This window comes from Dermacentor albipictus, chromosome 4 (assembly GCF_038994185.2).
Source record: "Dermacentor albipictus isolate Rhodes 1998 colony chromosome 4, USDA_Dalb.pri_finalv2, whole genome shotgun sequence".
Taxonomy (NCBI): Eukaryota; Metazoa; Arthropoda; class Arachnida; order Ixodida; family Ixodidae; genus Dermacentor; species Dermacentor albipictus.
This window is the reverse complement of record NC_091824.1, coordinates 56,334,862-56,351,069: the sequence shown is the minus strand read 5'-3', so window position 1 is coordinate 56,351,069 and position 16,208 is coordinate 56,334,862. Positions and strand designations below refer to the sequence as shown.

The window sequence follows — 16,208 nt, the reverse complement described above, 5'->3', positions numbered from 1 at the left end:
AGAAAAAGAATCCGTTAAACCATGCTTATCAACTAGGGTCATCAACACTAAAACATGTTTAGCTAAAGGTATTTAGGCGTAACGATAACTAACGATCTTACCTGGAACTTGCATATGGAACACATATGCTCGTCTTCGTTCCGTAAGCTATGTTTTATAAAGCATAAGCTTAGAAATGCCCCAAATATTAAACTTCTAACAAATTACACCTACATCAGACCGAAACTAGAATATGCATCTATAGTGTGGGACCCTTTTACTAAAGAAAACATTAATAAACTTGAAAGAATTCAAAGAAAGGCCGTTAGGTTTGTTTATTCAAAATTTAAAATAACGGATTCTCCTACCAATCTTATGGCGACTAACAATATTGAAACACTTGAAGATCGAAGAAGAAAATCTCGGCTTCACTTCCTTCAGTTGCTACTGAATCGTAAACTCGCAGTGGACTCCTCCTTATACTTATCCCCTCTATCTACTCGACATATCCGATACCATCACACGCAGTCACTAACGCCATATTTTGCGAAAGCTAACTGCTATCAAATTCCTTTTTTCCCACGTATCATATCTGAACGGAACCATCTTAAAACTTCGTCGTAACTTCAATAACGCTTTTTATCTTCCGCAATTTGTACTGTATTGTGTTCCGTATTGTTATTCTTGTTGTACATTTACTATGTTGTGCCTGCCCTGCTTGGATCCTGTTGTGGTCTGCAGTATGCAGTGAATAAAAAATAAAAAAGTAAGACAATATGTGTTGTAATTCACTGTGCGTGCAGCCGACACGATCATCTTCCCCGAACAAGTGTAATACGTCGCCTTCGTCCTTGTTACATCGCAGCGGAGATGTCTCAGATTCTTCGTCAGCCTTGTTTGGTGCTTTTATTCCGGCATAGCTTGTGCGCGCAGATAATGCTTAAACATAACCATTGCGTGCTGCATTGAATGCGAGTAAACACAATTGCACGCATCGTCGTTAGTTTTAGAGCATGTTATTACCCGCTTCACTAAAGGCTCGCTTTACGTAGATTTCGACAAGACCGTGAGATCTGCACAGTTTGTTCTTTTCTAGACATTTACCGCAGTTATGTTTAGTTGTTTCCGACTAGTTCTCGAAACAAAAAGCGTAGTGACACGTGCATGCATCGTCGCCACCCATGCCTTAATTTGTGTTTTGTTTCATATGCAGACCTCCGCCTTGAAGAGGACCACAAATATTTTGACGACGCTCACCATGTCTGGTGGGAGGTGGGAAGAATCGTGTTTCCCATTTCTTTAGACAGAGGTAAGTGTAACATTGAAACATTGAACCTTGAACCTTGAAACCTTGAAAATACAATCTATGTACACTTCACTTCAGTAAAACCGTGTGCAGTTTCTTAATTCGAAAAAATTCAAAAAGGTTGTTAGGAGCGTTAAGGGATCAGGATGGCGCCTACCCTGTAGCGGTATTTCTGCGCACTTCTTCGCAAGTTGATAAGGCAGCGTCCTTGAACAAAAATTGCCTTCATCCTCTTTCACACATGTTGTGTCATTCTGCAAAGTGTGCCCTTTCGCTGGCTGCACAGTATTTTTGAGGTGCACGGGGATGATGGTGACTGCTTGACGTTACCGGTCTCAGGGAAAAAGAAAGGCTCTATTTGGCTCAAAACAAGGATATCATCTTACATCTGTATGAAAATATATATATAAATTGTGAACTCGTGCCGTTTGTTCTGCGACAGTGCTATATTACGTAATACGTGTGTCATGCTCATTGGCATGTGCGCTGCCTATACCTGCAGAAGCATTGGAAGTTGAGCTAGTCGGTATGAGTTCATTGCGGTTAAATAGCGCAAGTAAACATAAGCATAAAGAACAAGGGGCAAGAGACTGAGGGCAAGAGACTTCGGCTAAAGTTTATTGTCACGTATGCACAAATATATAGGCGGGATATCCCCATTCTTATATAAAATCATAAAACAAGCAAAATAAAAATTAGGTCATGTCTTATCCAGCAAAAGAGCCACCTCCTTCATCGACGACGTTATCGAAGCCTGGCTTCTGCACTCATCAGACGCGTTGATATTATGATGAGCTTCACGGGTCACTCTAGTGGGAACATACTTAGCCTTAATGTTTCCTGATACTTAGGATAGCTCTGGCATGCTGCCTATCTGTCAGTGCATTGGTGCTAGCACGATGCAGAGTTTATATTTTAGATCGAATTATTAGAGTGCGCAGGAGATAAATTATTCTGTTGCATCGATGTATTTCCAGTTGTGTGGACAGAAACGTTTACGAGATAAATTACCATTCAAATGGGCCTTTTTGTTAAGGAGCTGTTACAAGCTTTTGAGCTGACTGAGCCCACGTTTTGTATGTAGGTAACATATGTACGGTGTTTTGCCTATATATAATAATAAATATTAGGCTAATAATAACGTATATATTATCTACGCTATTATCTACCTATTATATCTAGTGTAACCGCAATAACAGATGCCGTTCAATTCTGCTCACGATTAGAATTTCGAGCAAGTATATAACACATTATATTATATATCCGAACAATCAAGCCAATCTCTGTATTCATCAAAAATACGTCCTCAATATTATTTGTCACCTGCACATACTGTCACACAAATTCAGTCAGCAGAGGGGCGCATTAGAGGGGCGACGTCTCGCGTCGCAATGCGGAAACGTGGAGCCATCAATGCTGGATTAATGATTATTCTTGTTGAATTTGTTGCACAAGTGCTGTAGTTTCTCATTGGAAGGTGCAAGTAGCCGTGAAGACTTGGTAATCAAAATGATGGCCATTAAAAAATCACAGCTAACTGCGTGGTGGTCTTTAGACAACTGGAAAATTACGTCATCCACAAAAGTAAACAAAAACAATTAAAACAGGAAGAAAATGAAATCGAAACTAATGCGAGAGCTCCCTTCTCAAGAAACACAGTTATGTCCCCCAAAATTAACATGCAGCTGCAAAAATACTTCGTATAGAACAGGGAGTGGAAGAAGACGAGGAGGCGTGCGGATGTGTCTTGCGTGCGCTTCCAGGTATTTCGATGTTCCTGGCGGATTTATGCTTGTGCTCAAGCCAACTTCGATTGGAATCATCAGCGGAAGTCACCAGGATCACCTGGATACCAAAATTCCGGCAAGTGGACCCAATTTTCGGCTATCTTTCGACTCTGACGCGTCGTCCCGGCAGCTGCGTTCGACCTAGCGTCGACTCCGATCACTGCCCGCCGGCCAAGCGTCGGTGCGTCGCGCTGCCGACCCCTGGGGCTTAGCACGGCTGGATATCTTCGGCGAAAATGGAGGTTGTTGTTCAAGGGGAGGATATTTCTCCTGAAGAATTTTCCGAGAAGGTCGGTTGGTTCACGATCAACACAAGCCGGCAACGCGGCAGCCAAGATGGCGGCCGCGAAGGAGGAAGCCAAGGTGTCGGCTCGGATCGAAGAGAGAGACAAGATGGCGGCCACGGCCACGTGAGCACCAAATCAATCAAGATGGCGGGGAGGAAATTGGCGCTGCGCTCCGTGGCGTCACAGCAACCACGCCTACCTACTGGCTTGCATAAGGTGATAATCAGACCGAGCGGAGGATTGAAAGCTCTATCTTTGGGTGGAGACGTGAAGATATATGAGATTGTTCGAGCCGCTGCGGGCGTGAATTTGAAGGAGGCTAAGGAAGACATTATTCAACTTAACACCAAGCAAAACACCATTTTGGTGGGCACCATGAGTGAAGAAAGAATGCATCGGTACCTGAAGATAAAAATACTTCAGGTTGATCAGGCAAAATACGAAGTAAACGCCTACCTGTCAGCCCCCGATGGCAGTGGCAAAGGAGTTATTCATGGGATCCCGGTGAAACACACGGAAGCACAGATTCTGGACAACCTGGATTGTTCAAGGAACCCCAAAATCAGAGGGGTCAGAAGAATGGGGAAGACATCGACCTCAGTTCTGATACTCTTCGTAAACGATAATGTGCCGTTTTGGATTTATTATGGAGGCGGGCTCCTCAAGTGCTTCCTCTACAAAAAGAAGTTTGAGGTGTGCAACGCATGCGGACATCTTGGGCACCGCTCTGATGTGTGTCCGGACCCGGACGACGTCAAGTGCCGCGGCTGCGGTACGGTGAAGCCACCGGATGGACACGTGTGCGATCCCAAATGTGCTCTTTGTGGAAAGGGACATGAACTGGGCAACAAGAAGTGTCGCGAGATCTACCGAACTCCGTACATCGTCAGGAAACGCCGGTGGGAGCGGAAGCTCCAAGAAGAGGAGGCGAAGAAAACACCCTCGTCTGGGCGAAAAAGCCGATCAAGAAGCCGGGAGGGCTTCCGGAGCCGCTCCGGCTCCTTCCCTCGCCTCGGTCACCCGGGCCGTTCCAGCTCCAGGGGCTGCTCCAGCTCCAGGGATCGTTCCGGCTCCGGGGTCCACTCCGGCTCCAGGGCAAGATCGTCGTCAAGGCCGAGGAATGAAGCCAACAAGCAAAGGGAGGTGAGCTGGGTAGATAAGGTCTCCCCAAAAAATACAGAGTCCGAGGAACTCGCCAAGATGAGAATCACGGTAGAGAAACTCATTAAAAGAGTAGATGACCTTGAAAAGGAAAACGCTATGCTAAAAAGAGAGAAGAAAGTAGCTAACGCAGTCAAAACCGCTAACACGATTGGAACCCACCCAGCCGTTGAAAGCACTGTGGCGATGCAGGTAGATGACACCCGCTCCCCACCTCTGAAAAGGAAACCAGGCGCGAACGCGCCACAAGAACCCACAATGGCAGATCTGTGCAAGAAAATGGACGACTTCCAGGCGAGCTGGGAGGCAAAGTTCGCATCAGTCGTCCAAGCCATCCAGGCGCTATCGGAAGAAAGCCAGAAACACAGGGCCGCGTTGGTGAGCATTAATAACTGGCAGAGGGAAACAGAGCAGAAAGTACATGGTGGTTCTCAGACGGCTGCGACCCTAATACCACTGGGTGATAATCCACAATTCAATCATGGCCAGTCACAATAAACACACGATTTGGCAGTGGAATTGCCGCGGGTACCGTCGCAAAAGGGCGGTCCTACAGCAGCTCCTTCTTGGCAAAGACAATCCGGACGTAATCGCTTTACAAGAAACTGCGGGGATGGCAAAATTATCGGGCTACATATCATTTAGTACAGGTGATGGAAGATCCGGGGTAACCACCCTGGTCAGGAGAAACTTGGCAGTCGTTAAGCACGACACGGAGGTTATCAACGTAGACCACGTCCTTGTTGAACTCATTCCAGCAAAAAAGAAAGAAGGCAGCCTCTTTGTTCTCAATATCTATAGCAGCCCGAAACAAAGGAAGGCCCGATTTGGACCTCTTCTCCAAAAAACTCTGCGTATTGCCAACAGGCAAGCTTTGGTAGTGGTGGGAGACTTTAACGCCCAACACGCTGCCTGGGGGTACAGAAAAGAAGGAGTTAAGGGAAGGGAACTCTGGCTGGATGCACAGCAAGAGGGGCTCACCTTAATGACCGACCCCCAAACCCCCACTAGAACGGGGAATAGTGTCAGCATAGACACCTCACCCGACCTCACATTCGTCAAAAACGTGGGAGATGCAACCTGGGTTAATACCCAGGAAAACCTAGGTAGCGATCACTTTATTCTCGAAACAGTGGTGAGCGCAGGCCCTGCCAGGAGAAAAGGCAGAAACCAGCTAATTGTTGAATGGGATGCCTTTCGCGAAATAAGAAGGGAGACGGCAGGGAGTGAGATAAGGGATATTGATGAATGGGCTAAGAAACTAGGCCAGGACGTTAAAAACGCAACCAAGGAGATAACGGAGGATTCTGCACTGGAGATAGCGGACAGCCACCTCCTCCATATGTGGGAGGCTAAGCTCAGCATGGAAAAACGGCTCAGGAGGCAAAGGTGGAACCGCAATCTCAGGAGACGGATCGCTAGGCTCAATAAAGATATAGAAGATTACGCGCTCAAACTAACCAGGCAGAACTGGGAGTCCACCTGCGATAGGATGGATGGAAATATAGGCCTAGCTAGGACATGGAATCTACTCCGCTACCTGCTGGATCCACAGGGCTGCAAAACAGCGCAGCGACAGAACCTTCAAAAAATTCTTCACTTGTACGAAGGTACGGAGGTAGATCTAATGAAGGACATACAGGAGAGATACATAGGGGACACTAGCAAGGAACCCCTACCTAACTATGAAGGCGTAGGCAACTCCAGCCTAGACGAACCCATCAGCGAGGCGGAGGTCCGGGCGGAGATTGCCAAGCTCAAAACCAAATCAGCTTCAGGCCCGGATGGCGTTAGCAATAAAATGCTACGCAATCTAGACGATAACTCTATAACTGCATTAACTAACTTTATGCAGAAGTTGTGGGGTCTACGGGTCTCACAGGAGTACCGACCACCGCGGGTTCGAGCTTAGCGAGCCACAGGGCCGCGTCAGCCGTCAGCCTCTAGCGCCGCTGCGCGCGAGCTCAGGCCACGTGGGGCTACCGAGCGACGCACGCAAAAACACAGTATTGCCCTAAAATGAAGGAAACCGTTTATTGTTTCCAACGGCACCCAACACTGCACAAACGCCCGGTCCCGGGACGGCGGGGAACCAAAGGGGTCCCGCACCAAGGGCGAAAAGTACAGCTAGGGGCGCCTGTAGCACGTCGCTGCGAGAGCACAGGCTCAAGCTGGGACGCGCCGCTAGGAAAAGTCCCGGCGGCTATGCTACTCGCTCTGGCGATAACCAATGGGCCAACTCGCGAGAGCTCGGGCAATCTCCTTCGGCTTGGGCCTTCGATGAGTGCGGCTCGGCGTGGTACGACCTCGCGCGAGCACTAGGCACCCGTTCTTAGGCTTAGCGTCGGGATAGGAAACAACACGAGGTACGCGCTCCCCGCACGGGCAAAGGCGCCGTGCGTGAGCTCAATCCTAGTCACAAAGGTGTCGGCGGATGAGAGAGAGCATCGTACGTACCGGGCGCTGTCCCCAAGGAGAAGAGAGCCCGTACCGTCACGGCAGTAGCCACCAGGGACCACTCCCGTGACGTCACTAGCTCCGCCCTCACCCACGAACCACGGCGAGTGGAGCGCCACCGCTAAAACTGGTTCGGAGCAAGAACGGCATGGCTTAGGATTGCAGACATGGGTGAAATGCGCCTGCGCCATGGCGTGTCGAATTCCCCAAATCCCCACATCCTCCTCTCCTTAATTGCCCCCCTACCAGTCTGGCGAAGAAGCTGGTAGGGGCTAATGCACCAAAGACAACTGAGCCTTTCATGCACTAGCTAATTGCTACCTCAGCCCAGCAAGCACTATGCGTACAAGAAAACATACATACAATGATAATGGAAAAATAATCAAAAAATACACTCTAAAATACAAGAAAATGACGCCGCAAAGGGGGAAAGAAATATTAACAAAAGAGTCTGCTGCTAGCGCGGGACAATGTCCGGGGGTGCGAAGAGAACGCGGCGCGTAAAGTTCTGTGGCTAGGGCGGTGGCCGAAGTCGCGGGAGTTGCGATCGTGGGCTTGATAGCAGGCCAGTTAACGCAGGAACGGGCTCACCGTTGTTCTATCGGAGTTGCCGGCGAAACCGAGGAGTGTGGTGGTGGTGGTCCCGAACTCCAGGTGGACGGGGCAGGACACTGCCAGGTCAGCTGGCCACGCCGCCGTATGCAGGATGGATGGGCAGCCACAGTGGCGGCTGCAGTGCGTTCGCACGGCGTCGGCGACTGCAGAGTCGAGCTCCTGGCGTGATGTCATAGGGTCCCGTCCACCAACGGTATCCGCGGCGATCCGATGGAGTTGGCGCGGCTGCTTCAGCTTGCTTCAACGAGCAACAGCCCCCACGCACGCACGCACACACACACGCGCACACTCCTCGTGGCACCGCGCTCCTCGCCGTCCGCCATGCCGCCCGTTGGCCACAACGCGCCGCGCCGATCCAGGCGCGAAGCGTCCCTCTCTCCCGCACCAACCAGTCAAGGGGACCACTGTCACCCCCCGCGCTGCACGACACGCCAGTCACCGACCCCCCTCTTGGCAAAAAAGCAAGGAAAAAAAACGAAAACGAGAAGAAAAAAAACACACACAGAAGAAAACAAGAACGGTCAAAATCTATGTACAAGTAACAAAAATGAACTATACAACTGTACACTTAAGACATTAAAACAATAATTACACTCAGCATGCGTACCCAAAAATAAAAAAAAATGCACACTGCACAACACACTGTCAACAAGGCTAGAGCTGGGCTGGGGCCAGCTTCTTTTCGTGCACTGGCCGCAAAGAAGCTAACCCACTGAGGCTAAGCAATGTTACTGAGGGCCTTCGGTGGCGGAAAAAGTCCGCCGTCAGGCGCGATATCACACAGGTGACCGTCTCCTCAGGTTGTACCGGTGCGTGGTCCGAATGCGGTCCTTCGCCCCGGGTGTGCCCTGTTGCTTGCGGGTGGTGCCACTGGGCACCGGCGCGAGCTCGTCGGACCGCGACGCAAAGGCTTTCAGGTCGGCGATATGGGCACGGCTGAGTTTTCCCGAAGGGGAATCCTTCAGCAAGTACGCGAGCGGAGACCAAACTTTCTCTACTCGGTACGGACCAAGCCACTTAGGAGCGAGCGAGGCTGAGAACCCCTTGCTCGCGTCGCTAAGAGCGTGGTTGCGCTTCAGGACTAAATCACCTACCTTAAATGAAAGATAGCGATGTTTCCGGTCGTATTGAGCCTTCTGCTGGGCCCTGGCCGAAGTCAAACTCTGCCTTGCTCTACAGAGAGCTCGACAAAGTCTGTCCCGAAGTGCTGAAGCGTACGCAGAACAGTCTGCCGGCGCCTCCTCATCCCCGAGCTGACATTGAATGACACTGGTCACCGGATTTGCCAGCTCCCTTCCAAAATTGAGGAAAGCGGGAGAGAAACCAGTCGAGCGATTCTCGGCGGTTCGGATTGCGAACGCGAGCTCACTCAAGTGGTCTGCCCAATCCTTTTGACTCACGGCAAAGGCCGCCAACATTGGTTTGAGGGTTCTATTGACCCTCTCCGTCAAATTGGACTGGGGATGGTAGGGCGACGTGGTGCAGTGATTAATTCCCAGGGAACGGCACGTAGCACCAAACACCCGAGCAGTGAAATAGGACGCGTTGTCCGTAATTAGTCTTTTCGGAAAGCCGAACCGACAAAAAACTTCCTGTAGCCTCTCCAGCACTGCTCGCGCGGTCACTTTTCGAAGCGGAAACAACTCCACCCACTTCGAAAAATGATCGACGACTACGATCAGGTGTGTGAACCCCTGCTTACTCCTGGGGAAAGGCCCCATAAGATCGCAGGTGGCCACTTGCCACGGACGCTCACTGTCAATTGGTTTCATCAATCCGGGCGGCTTGCCACCCCTTGATTTCACCGTTTGACAGACATGGCAGGAACGGCAATAGCGAAAAATGTCACGCTTTATGCCAGGCCAGGTCACAGTTTGGCTTAGTTTCGCAAAAACTTTGGAGCCACTCAAATGACCGGCCAAGGGTTCGTCATGAGATGATCGCAACAGTGCGCTTCTCAGACTCTTGGGGATAACCACCTTAAACGGGTCCACAGCCTCGTTATCGGTAGCTATGTATTTCAGCAGGAGCCCATCGTGATCCAGCAAATATGAATCCGCGGGGGACCCAGCGACACACGCTGGTTCCGGCCCCCCTGCGCCCGCCGCACTACCAGCAGCGTCTCGGCGCTCCGTCTCCCTGAGACCGTCGCTCACTCCGCGACAAAACGAATCAATTTGCTGGGCCTTCAGTAACTCTTGCCTGCTGAATGCGATTCCAATTCTCCCAAAGGGGAGTCTGGTCTCGTCCCCACTCAGGACTGCAGCCAACGGCGTTGTAGGTTCGCTTTCGAGAAGCTCCCCCGCTCGCTCGTTTTGCGGCGCGCTGCTTGCCTGGAGAGCGGAATGACAGGTTTGCCCGCTTGCGGACTCGCCTCTCTCTGCGCTCGTTTCGCCCCCGACGCTTGCTGGCGCAAAGGCACCGGCAGTGGCTGTAACACCTGGAGGAATGCTCTTGGTGCACAATGGGGCACGGGATAGCGCGTCAGCTACCACGTTGGTGCAACCGGGCGAGCGCACAGCTCGAGGGCCTGTCCCCGAACTCTGCGCGCGACGCGGTTCGCGCCGTGCCTCTCGTTCCCAAAGGGGAGTAGCAGCAGGCGAGCGCACAGCTCGAGGGCTTGCCCCCGAACTCGGCGCGCGGCACGTTTCCGACGCCCCATCTGCACAGGCAAGATCGGACGCCGGCGGGCTGATGAACGGCTTTAGCAACGTGAACGGTCCGTCGCGATAGCCGCCATTCGCAATGTCCACAACGATTCCTGTTTTAAGGAGAAAGTCCCTTCCGAGGATCACAGGAACACTGAGCCCGGGGAGATGAACGAAACGCGTGCGTCTCATTCGCTCTCCCCACCTGACTGTCAGCCTTGCGGCGCCCGCCGAATGGGGCACGCCTTTCGCAAGATTGAATGTCGTTCGGCAATCCCGCAAGCGCACTGAGTGCTTCTGCAAGTGGGATAACACCTTTTCGCCGAACAACGAAGCGCTTGCGCCCGTGTCCAGCAGCGCAGGAAATTCGCGGCCGACAATGGTCACCGGAATGAAGGGCGCGTGCGCCCCAGCAACACAACCTGCTCGATACGCCGAGGGGACAAGCAAGGTTTCGGTCACTCGTGCCTTCACGAGCGACCCGCGCTCCCGTTTCCCGACCTCGCAGGAGGCCTGGGCGCGGTGCAGTCCCTTGCTATATGCCCTCGTTGTTGGCAGCGAAAACAGCGCACTCCGCCACGGTACCTTTCCCGAGGCGGAGCGGCCTCAGCTCCCTGCCGGGGTCGACTCGCTACTTGACCAAAGGGCCTGTTGTCACGAGCGTCCGCATCTGCAATGCGTTGGGTCGAAGTGCGTCCCTGCGCATGCATTTCGGGCGGTGGTGCAGCACAGGCTGCCCGCCTCCCGTACGTGTAGGGATCTAGAGCGCGCGCGCTCAGCTCCCAAACACACCCGCTTGTAGCCGCAAAGGCAGCTTGGCCGGGTTGTTGCCGTTCGGGGAGGGGCACAGGCCCTCCCCACGCGCAGCGTGGCTCAAGGGCCTCGCTGGCGGGCGGCGGTGGGCGATAGGCTCGCGCGGCGAGAATGTCGCCTTGAATGCGCTTTGCCTCGGCGGCCAATTCTTCCAGATCTCGGAAGCGGCCGCCGCGCAGGTACGCCGAAAAGGTCGGATGTGCCTGCCTGATCACCCGTTCGACGCGTTCCTCGTTCGAGGCATTGGGCTCGGCGATTAAGAAAAGGTCTTGCATCGCGCGTACGTACTCCTGAAGCGACTCGTCAGGAGCTTGTGTACGTAGCTCAAGGTCTCGCCGCAGCCTACTCTGGTAGTCAGCGGGTAGGAATTCGCGCAGGAATGCCACGCGGAACTCCTCGAGGGTTGTTGCACGGTATCCGGAAAGCCGGTACCACCTAGCCGCCGTGTCAGTAAGTGCTACGGGAACGACGCGTTCCAGCACCTCCTGATCCTCCAAACGATTTGCCATCTGGTAGCGCACCAGGGAGTCACAATAATCCCTGGCACTGAGCATGTCACCGTATCCGCTGTAAGTCGGGACTGCCAACCGTACAGCGGGGTGCGCGCATTTCGGGACAGCCGAAAGCGCCTTAACTGCCCCCGAGAGTGACTGAATCATTTCAGCGGCGTTTTGCAACAGCGTCTGTGCGCCTGCTCCAAAGGGAACCGTTGGCGCGTTAGCGGCGTGGTCGAGCAAGGGTGAACAGTCCTCCAGCTCGATCAGCGGCGCGGTTTCCACAGGGATACCGGCCGCGGTGCCACCAGCCCCAGAGCAAAACGGGCTCCTAGCGGGGTGCGCCTGCTGTCGTTCACAGCTGCCACTTGAGGCAGCTATACGTGAATTGCTTAGGCCGCTTGCAGCCAGCGTCGACAAAACAGGTGCGCGCTCGAAGGTTGCGCCACTGGGCACAACCGAGTGTACTCCAAAGGGAGCCGAATGAGCGAAATTCGTGGCTGCAGCATTGTAATCCCCACAGGGGGCCGTGGCAGACCACTGGTTTTGGCTGCTCATTTGAGTAGCAGCCATCGGGCAAACGTCGGAGAGGGCTAAGGCCCCGTTTCCGTGCCGCGCTCCGTAAACTCCACAGGGAGCCGATCGAGAGCGCTGCGACATCGCACTGCCTTGCATTCCGAAGGGAGCCGTGGCAGACGAATGTGCTGGTATGCACTGTTCGGGGAGGGCTCTGGCCCCGTTCCCAAACAACGCTACTGCTCCACTGGGAGCTGGTACGTAGCGCCTCGTGTTGTCGTCCCCACAGGGGGCTGCGACAGGTGAGGGTGCATAAGTTCGCTGCTCAAGGGGAGCACTGGCCCCGCTATCGAGCAACGTGGCGTCTGCTCGCGGTAACAAAGGGCAAAAGTCCCCTAACAAATGACAAAGGTCACTCGGCCTAGCAGACATAACGCGGCAAGTATAATATGCAAAGGCGTACTAACTCGGCTAAGCACAGACAAAGGCTTAATGAGCCTTTGAATCCGCGTTGGGCGCCAGTGTGGGGTCTACGGGTCTCACAGGAGTACCGACCACCGCGGGTTCGAGCTTAGCGAGCCACAGGGCCGCGTCAGCCGTCAGCCTCTAGCGCCGCTGCGCGCGAGCTCAGGCCACGTGGGGCTACCGAGCGACGCACGCAAAAACACAGTATTGCCCTAAAATGAAGGAAACCGTTTATTGTTTCCAACGGCACCCAACACTGCACAAACGCCCGGTCCCGGGACGGCGGGGAACCAAAGGGGTCCCGCACCAAGGGCGAAAAGTACAGCTAGGGGCGCCTGTAGCACGTCGCTGCGAGAGCACAGGCTCAAGCTGGGACGCGCCGCTAGGAAAAGTCCCGGCGGCTATGCTACTCGCTCTGGCGATAACCAATGGGCCAACTCGCGAGAGCTCGGGCAATCTCCTTCGGCTTGGGCCTTCGATGAGTGCGGCTCGGCGTGGTACGACCTCGCGCGAGCACTAGGCACCCGTTCTTAGGCTTAGCGTCGGGATAGGAAACAACACGAGGTACGCGCTCCCCGCACGGGCAAAGGCGCCGTGCGTGAGCTCAATCCTAGTCACAAAGGTGTCGGCGGATGAGAGAGAGCATCGTACGTACCGGGCGCTGTCCCCAAGGAGAAGAGAGCCCGTACCGTCACGGCAGTAGCCACCAGGGACCACTCCCGTGACGTCACTAGCTCCGCCCTCACCCACGAACCACGGCGAGTGGAGCGCCACCGCTAAAACTGGTTCGGAGCAAGAACGGCATGGCTTAGGATTGCAGACATGGGTGAAATGCGCCTGCGCCATGGCGTGTCGAATTCCCCAAATCCCCACAAAGTGCTGGGAAGAGGGTAAACTACCAAATCAGTGGAAAACCGCTAAGGTGGTGATGATCCCAAAACCAGGCAAGAAACTCCAGATAGAGAACTTAAGACCTATCTCTCTAACCTCTTGTGCAGGCAAGCTTTTGGAGCACGTTATTCAAACGCGGCTCAATAACTACATGGAGGATAATGACCTCTATCCGCATTCGATGGTGGGCTTTAGGCCCAGGCTCTCCACCCAGGACGTGATGCTGCAACTAAAACACCAAATCATCGATGCGGAAACGGGGGACGAAAAGGCAATTCTAGGGCTTGACCTAGCGAAGGCTTTTGATAACGTCACACATAAAGCCATTCTTGAGAACCTTCAGGACTTGGGAGTAGGCGTACGAACCTACAATTACATTAGGGACTTCTTGTCAGACCGAGAAGCAAAAATCCAGATTGGAGAATGCCAATCGGATGACATTAAATTAGGCAGCAAAGGGACCCTACAGGGCTCTGTGCTCTCGCCGTTTCTTTTCAATGTGGCCATGATCAAACTCCCTGAAAGACTGGAGGCTATTGAAGGACTAAATCACAGTATATACGCTGATGACATTACGTTGTGGATAGCTAGGGGCAGCGATGCCCAAATAGAGGAAACCCTCCAAAGAGCTATCCAGGCAGTTGAAGGTTATGTCGGACCTAGGGGACTTAAATGTTCACCGCAAAAATCGGAACTGCTTCTATACCAGCCGAAAGGCAGGGCCAGTAAGGAGGAACCGCAAATCTCTCTCACAGCTGGGGGGATCCCCATTCCAAAAGTGGACAAAGTCAGAGTTCTGGGACTTTTTATTCAGGCCAATGGTTTTAATGGCGAAACAATAAGGAGACTAGACGGCTGCGCACTGCAGACCATGAGGCTGATCCGCAGGATCGCCAACAGGCGGTCCGGGATGAGAGAAGCGAATCTAGTTAGGCTAGTCCAGGCCTTTGTGATAGGTAGAATAGCTTATGTTGCTCCCTTCCTCAGTTTTAGGTCATTCGAGAAGAAGAAGATTGATGGCATCATACGTAAAAGTATAAAACAGGCGCTGGGGCTTCCCATCCGCACTGCAAATGAAAAGCTTTTAGCTCTAGGGCTCCACAACACGCTTGAGGAGATTATTGAAGCAGTGAGGATCTCGCAGTATGAGAGACTTGCGGGAAGCCCTACGGGCAGGAAAATCCTAGCTAGGCTAGGCATAAACTATAAGGGGCAGGAAGGCATCAAAATAGACCTGCCGCGAAGCGTGCGGAACCGACTAATAATCCCACCACTACCTCAAAACATGCACCCAATCCATCACAAGGAACGCAGACAGAAACGGGCCGAGGCTCTTGAGAAGCGTTTCAAAAACTCGAAGGACGTGCTCTACGTTGATGCTGCAGACTATGGCAACGGCCGCATGGCCCTAGCTGTAGCGAGCGCTGAAACTAGATTGATAGCCAGTGGCACAGTTCCAACGGATTGCTCTCAAATTGGAGAAGAATCTGCCATAGCACTTGCAATTGCAAGTACTTCGGCCAAAATTATAGTCAGCGACTCTAAGGTTGCGGTGATGAACTTTGCCAGAGGCAGAATTTCTCCCGAGGCGAACAGAATCCTGCAGACCTGCAGAGATAGCAGGAAAATTGAAATAATCTGGGCACCTGCGCACGCCTCCCTCGCTGGGAATGAGGCGGCCCACGAATTAGCTCGAGGACTCGCATTCCGAGCTGGTGGGCTAGCCGAAGGCTTCACGGGGCGAGACCGCTTAGTGTGCTACAGAGAGATCACACAACACTACAGACTAGGGCGGGTTAAATATCCTCCGGCTGATGCATCCTTAAACAAGAGCCAGGCCTCCACTTGGCGTCGCCTGCAAACCAACTCGTTTCCAAGCCCGGTGTCGTGCAGCCTCTACTACCCGGGTCAGTACTCTAGCCAGTGTAAGCTATGTAAAGCCAGGGCTAATCTTAATCACATTCTGTGGGAATGCCCACAGGCTCCCTCTGAGGGAAGAATAACCTCTTTAGAACAATGGGAGACCTTATTACTCAGCTCCGATCCGGAGACTCAACTGAAGACCGTCCAACTGGCCGAAAACGCCGCTAGGGTCCAAGGACTCCTGGCCGTCGTCTAGGTGGGAAGACTTAAAGCCTTCCCTACATCTGTTGGACAAATAAAGTTTTACAATCCAATCCAATCATATAGAACAACCAACACAAACTAGTATAACACACTCCTTGCAGACTAAATCGCTCTTCAGAAAAATTGTACAGCACAGCCTCTGCTTCGCTTTCTCAGGAAGCAAACCAGCACTGAAGCAAAAAAAAAAAAAAACCTAACAGATCGGCATTTTTTTCTTGTGTTTAAAATATTGCGCCTAAGATATCACAAAATAAAAAAAAACGGTTCAGTGACGCATGATCACAGTGTTGCTTTTGCTAAAATAAATTGTGAAAGAAATGAATATGCACATTTTGAAAGAGATTTTTCATCCTATATTCCCTGATTTATCCCTGCTGAAATAAAACCGGTATTCCACACAACTCCTGTAACCAATGACATTGTATGATATGCAGGAAGAACGTGTTTTCGTATGGGATCCTATATGATTGATATCGGAATATGGGATTGGGAGTTGCGAGGCATACGGATTTTTCAGTAGGATATGGCTTAAAGGTGATACTTCTAGGTCACCTAGAATGATTATATCGTTACGAAAGCGTCTACACGTCTCGATACTGTGAAATCCATGTGCGCATACCGTACACATACATTCTAATGTCACTTCACCAGTGCTGGAACCT

General features: G+C 52.3%; 1 protein-coding gene across 3 annotated transcripts in view; it reads left to right on the top strand.

Annotated features, from left to right (window-relative positions):
• Window positions 1–16,208, top strand: part of LOC139059089 (uncharacterized) — a 99,185-nt gene that overhangs the window by 73,466 nt on the left and 9,511 nt on the right. The window contains exons 1-2 of one of the 3 annotated variants that reach the window (XM_070536988.1): window positions 3,003–4,502; window positions 4,713–10,063. In XM_070536988.1, the coding sequence (XP_070393089.1) occupies window positions 3,309–4,502; window positions 4,713–5,018 (1,500 nt within the window). In that variant the 5' untranslated portion in view covers window positions 3,003–3,308 and the 3' untranslated portion in view covers window positions 5,019–10,063. Of the gene's footprint in view, window positions 1–1,192; window positions 1,289–3,002; window positions 4,503–4,712; window positions 10,064–16,208 lie in introns of those variants that run through there. The other 2 variants (XM_070536990.1, XM_070536989.1) reach the window with 2 other exon arrangements.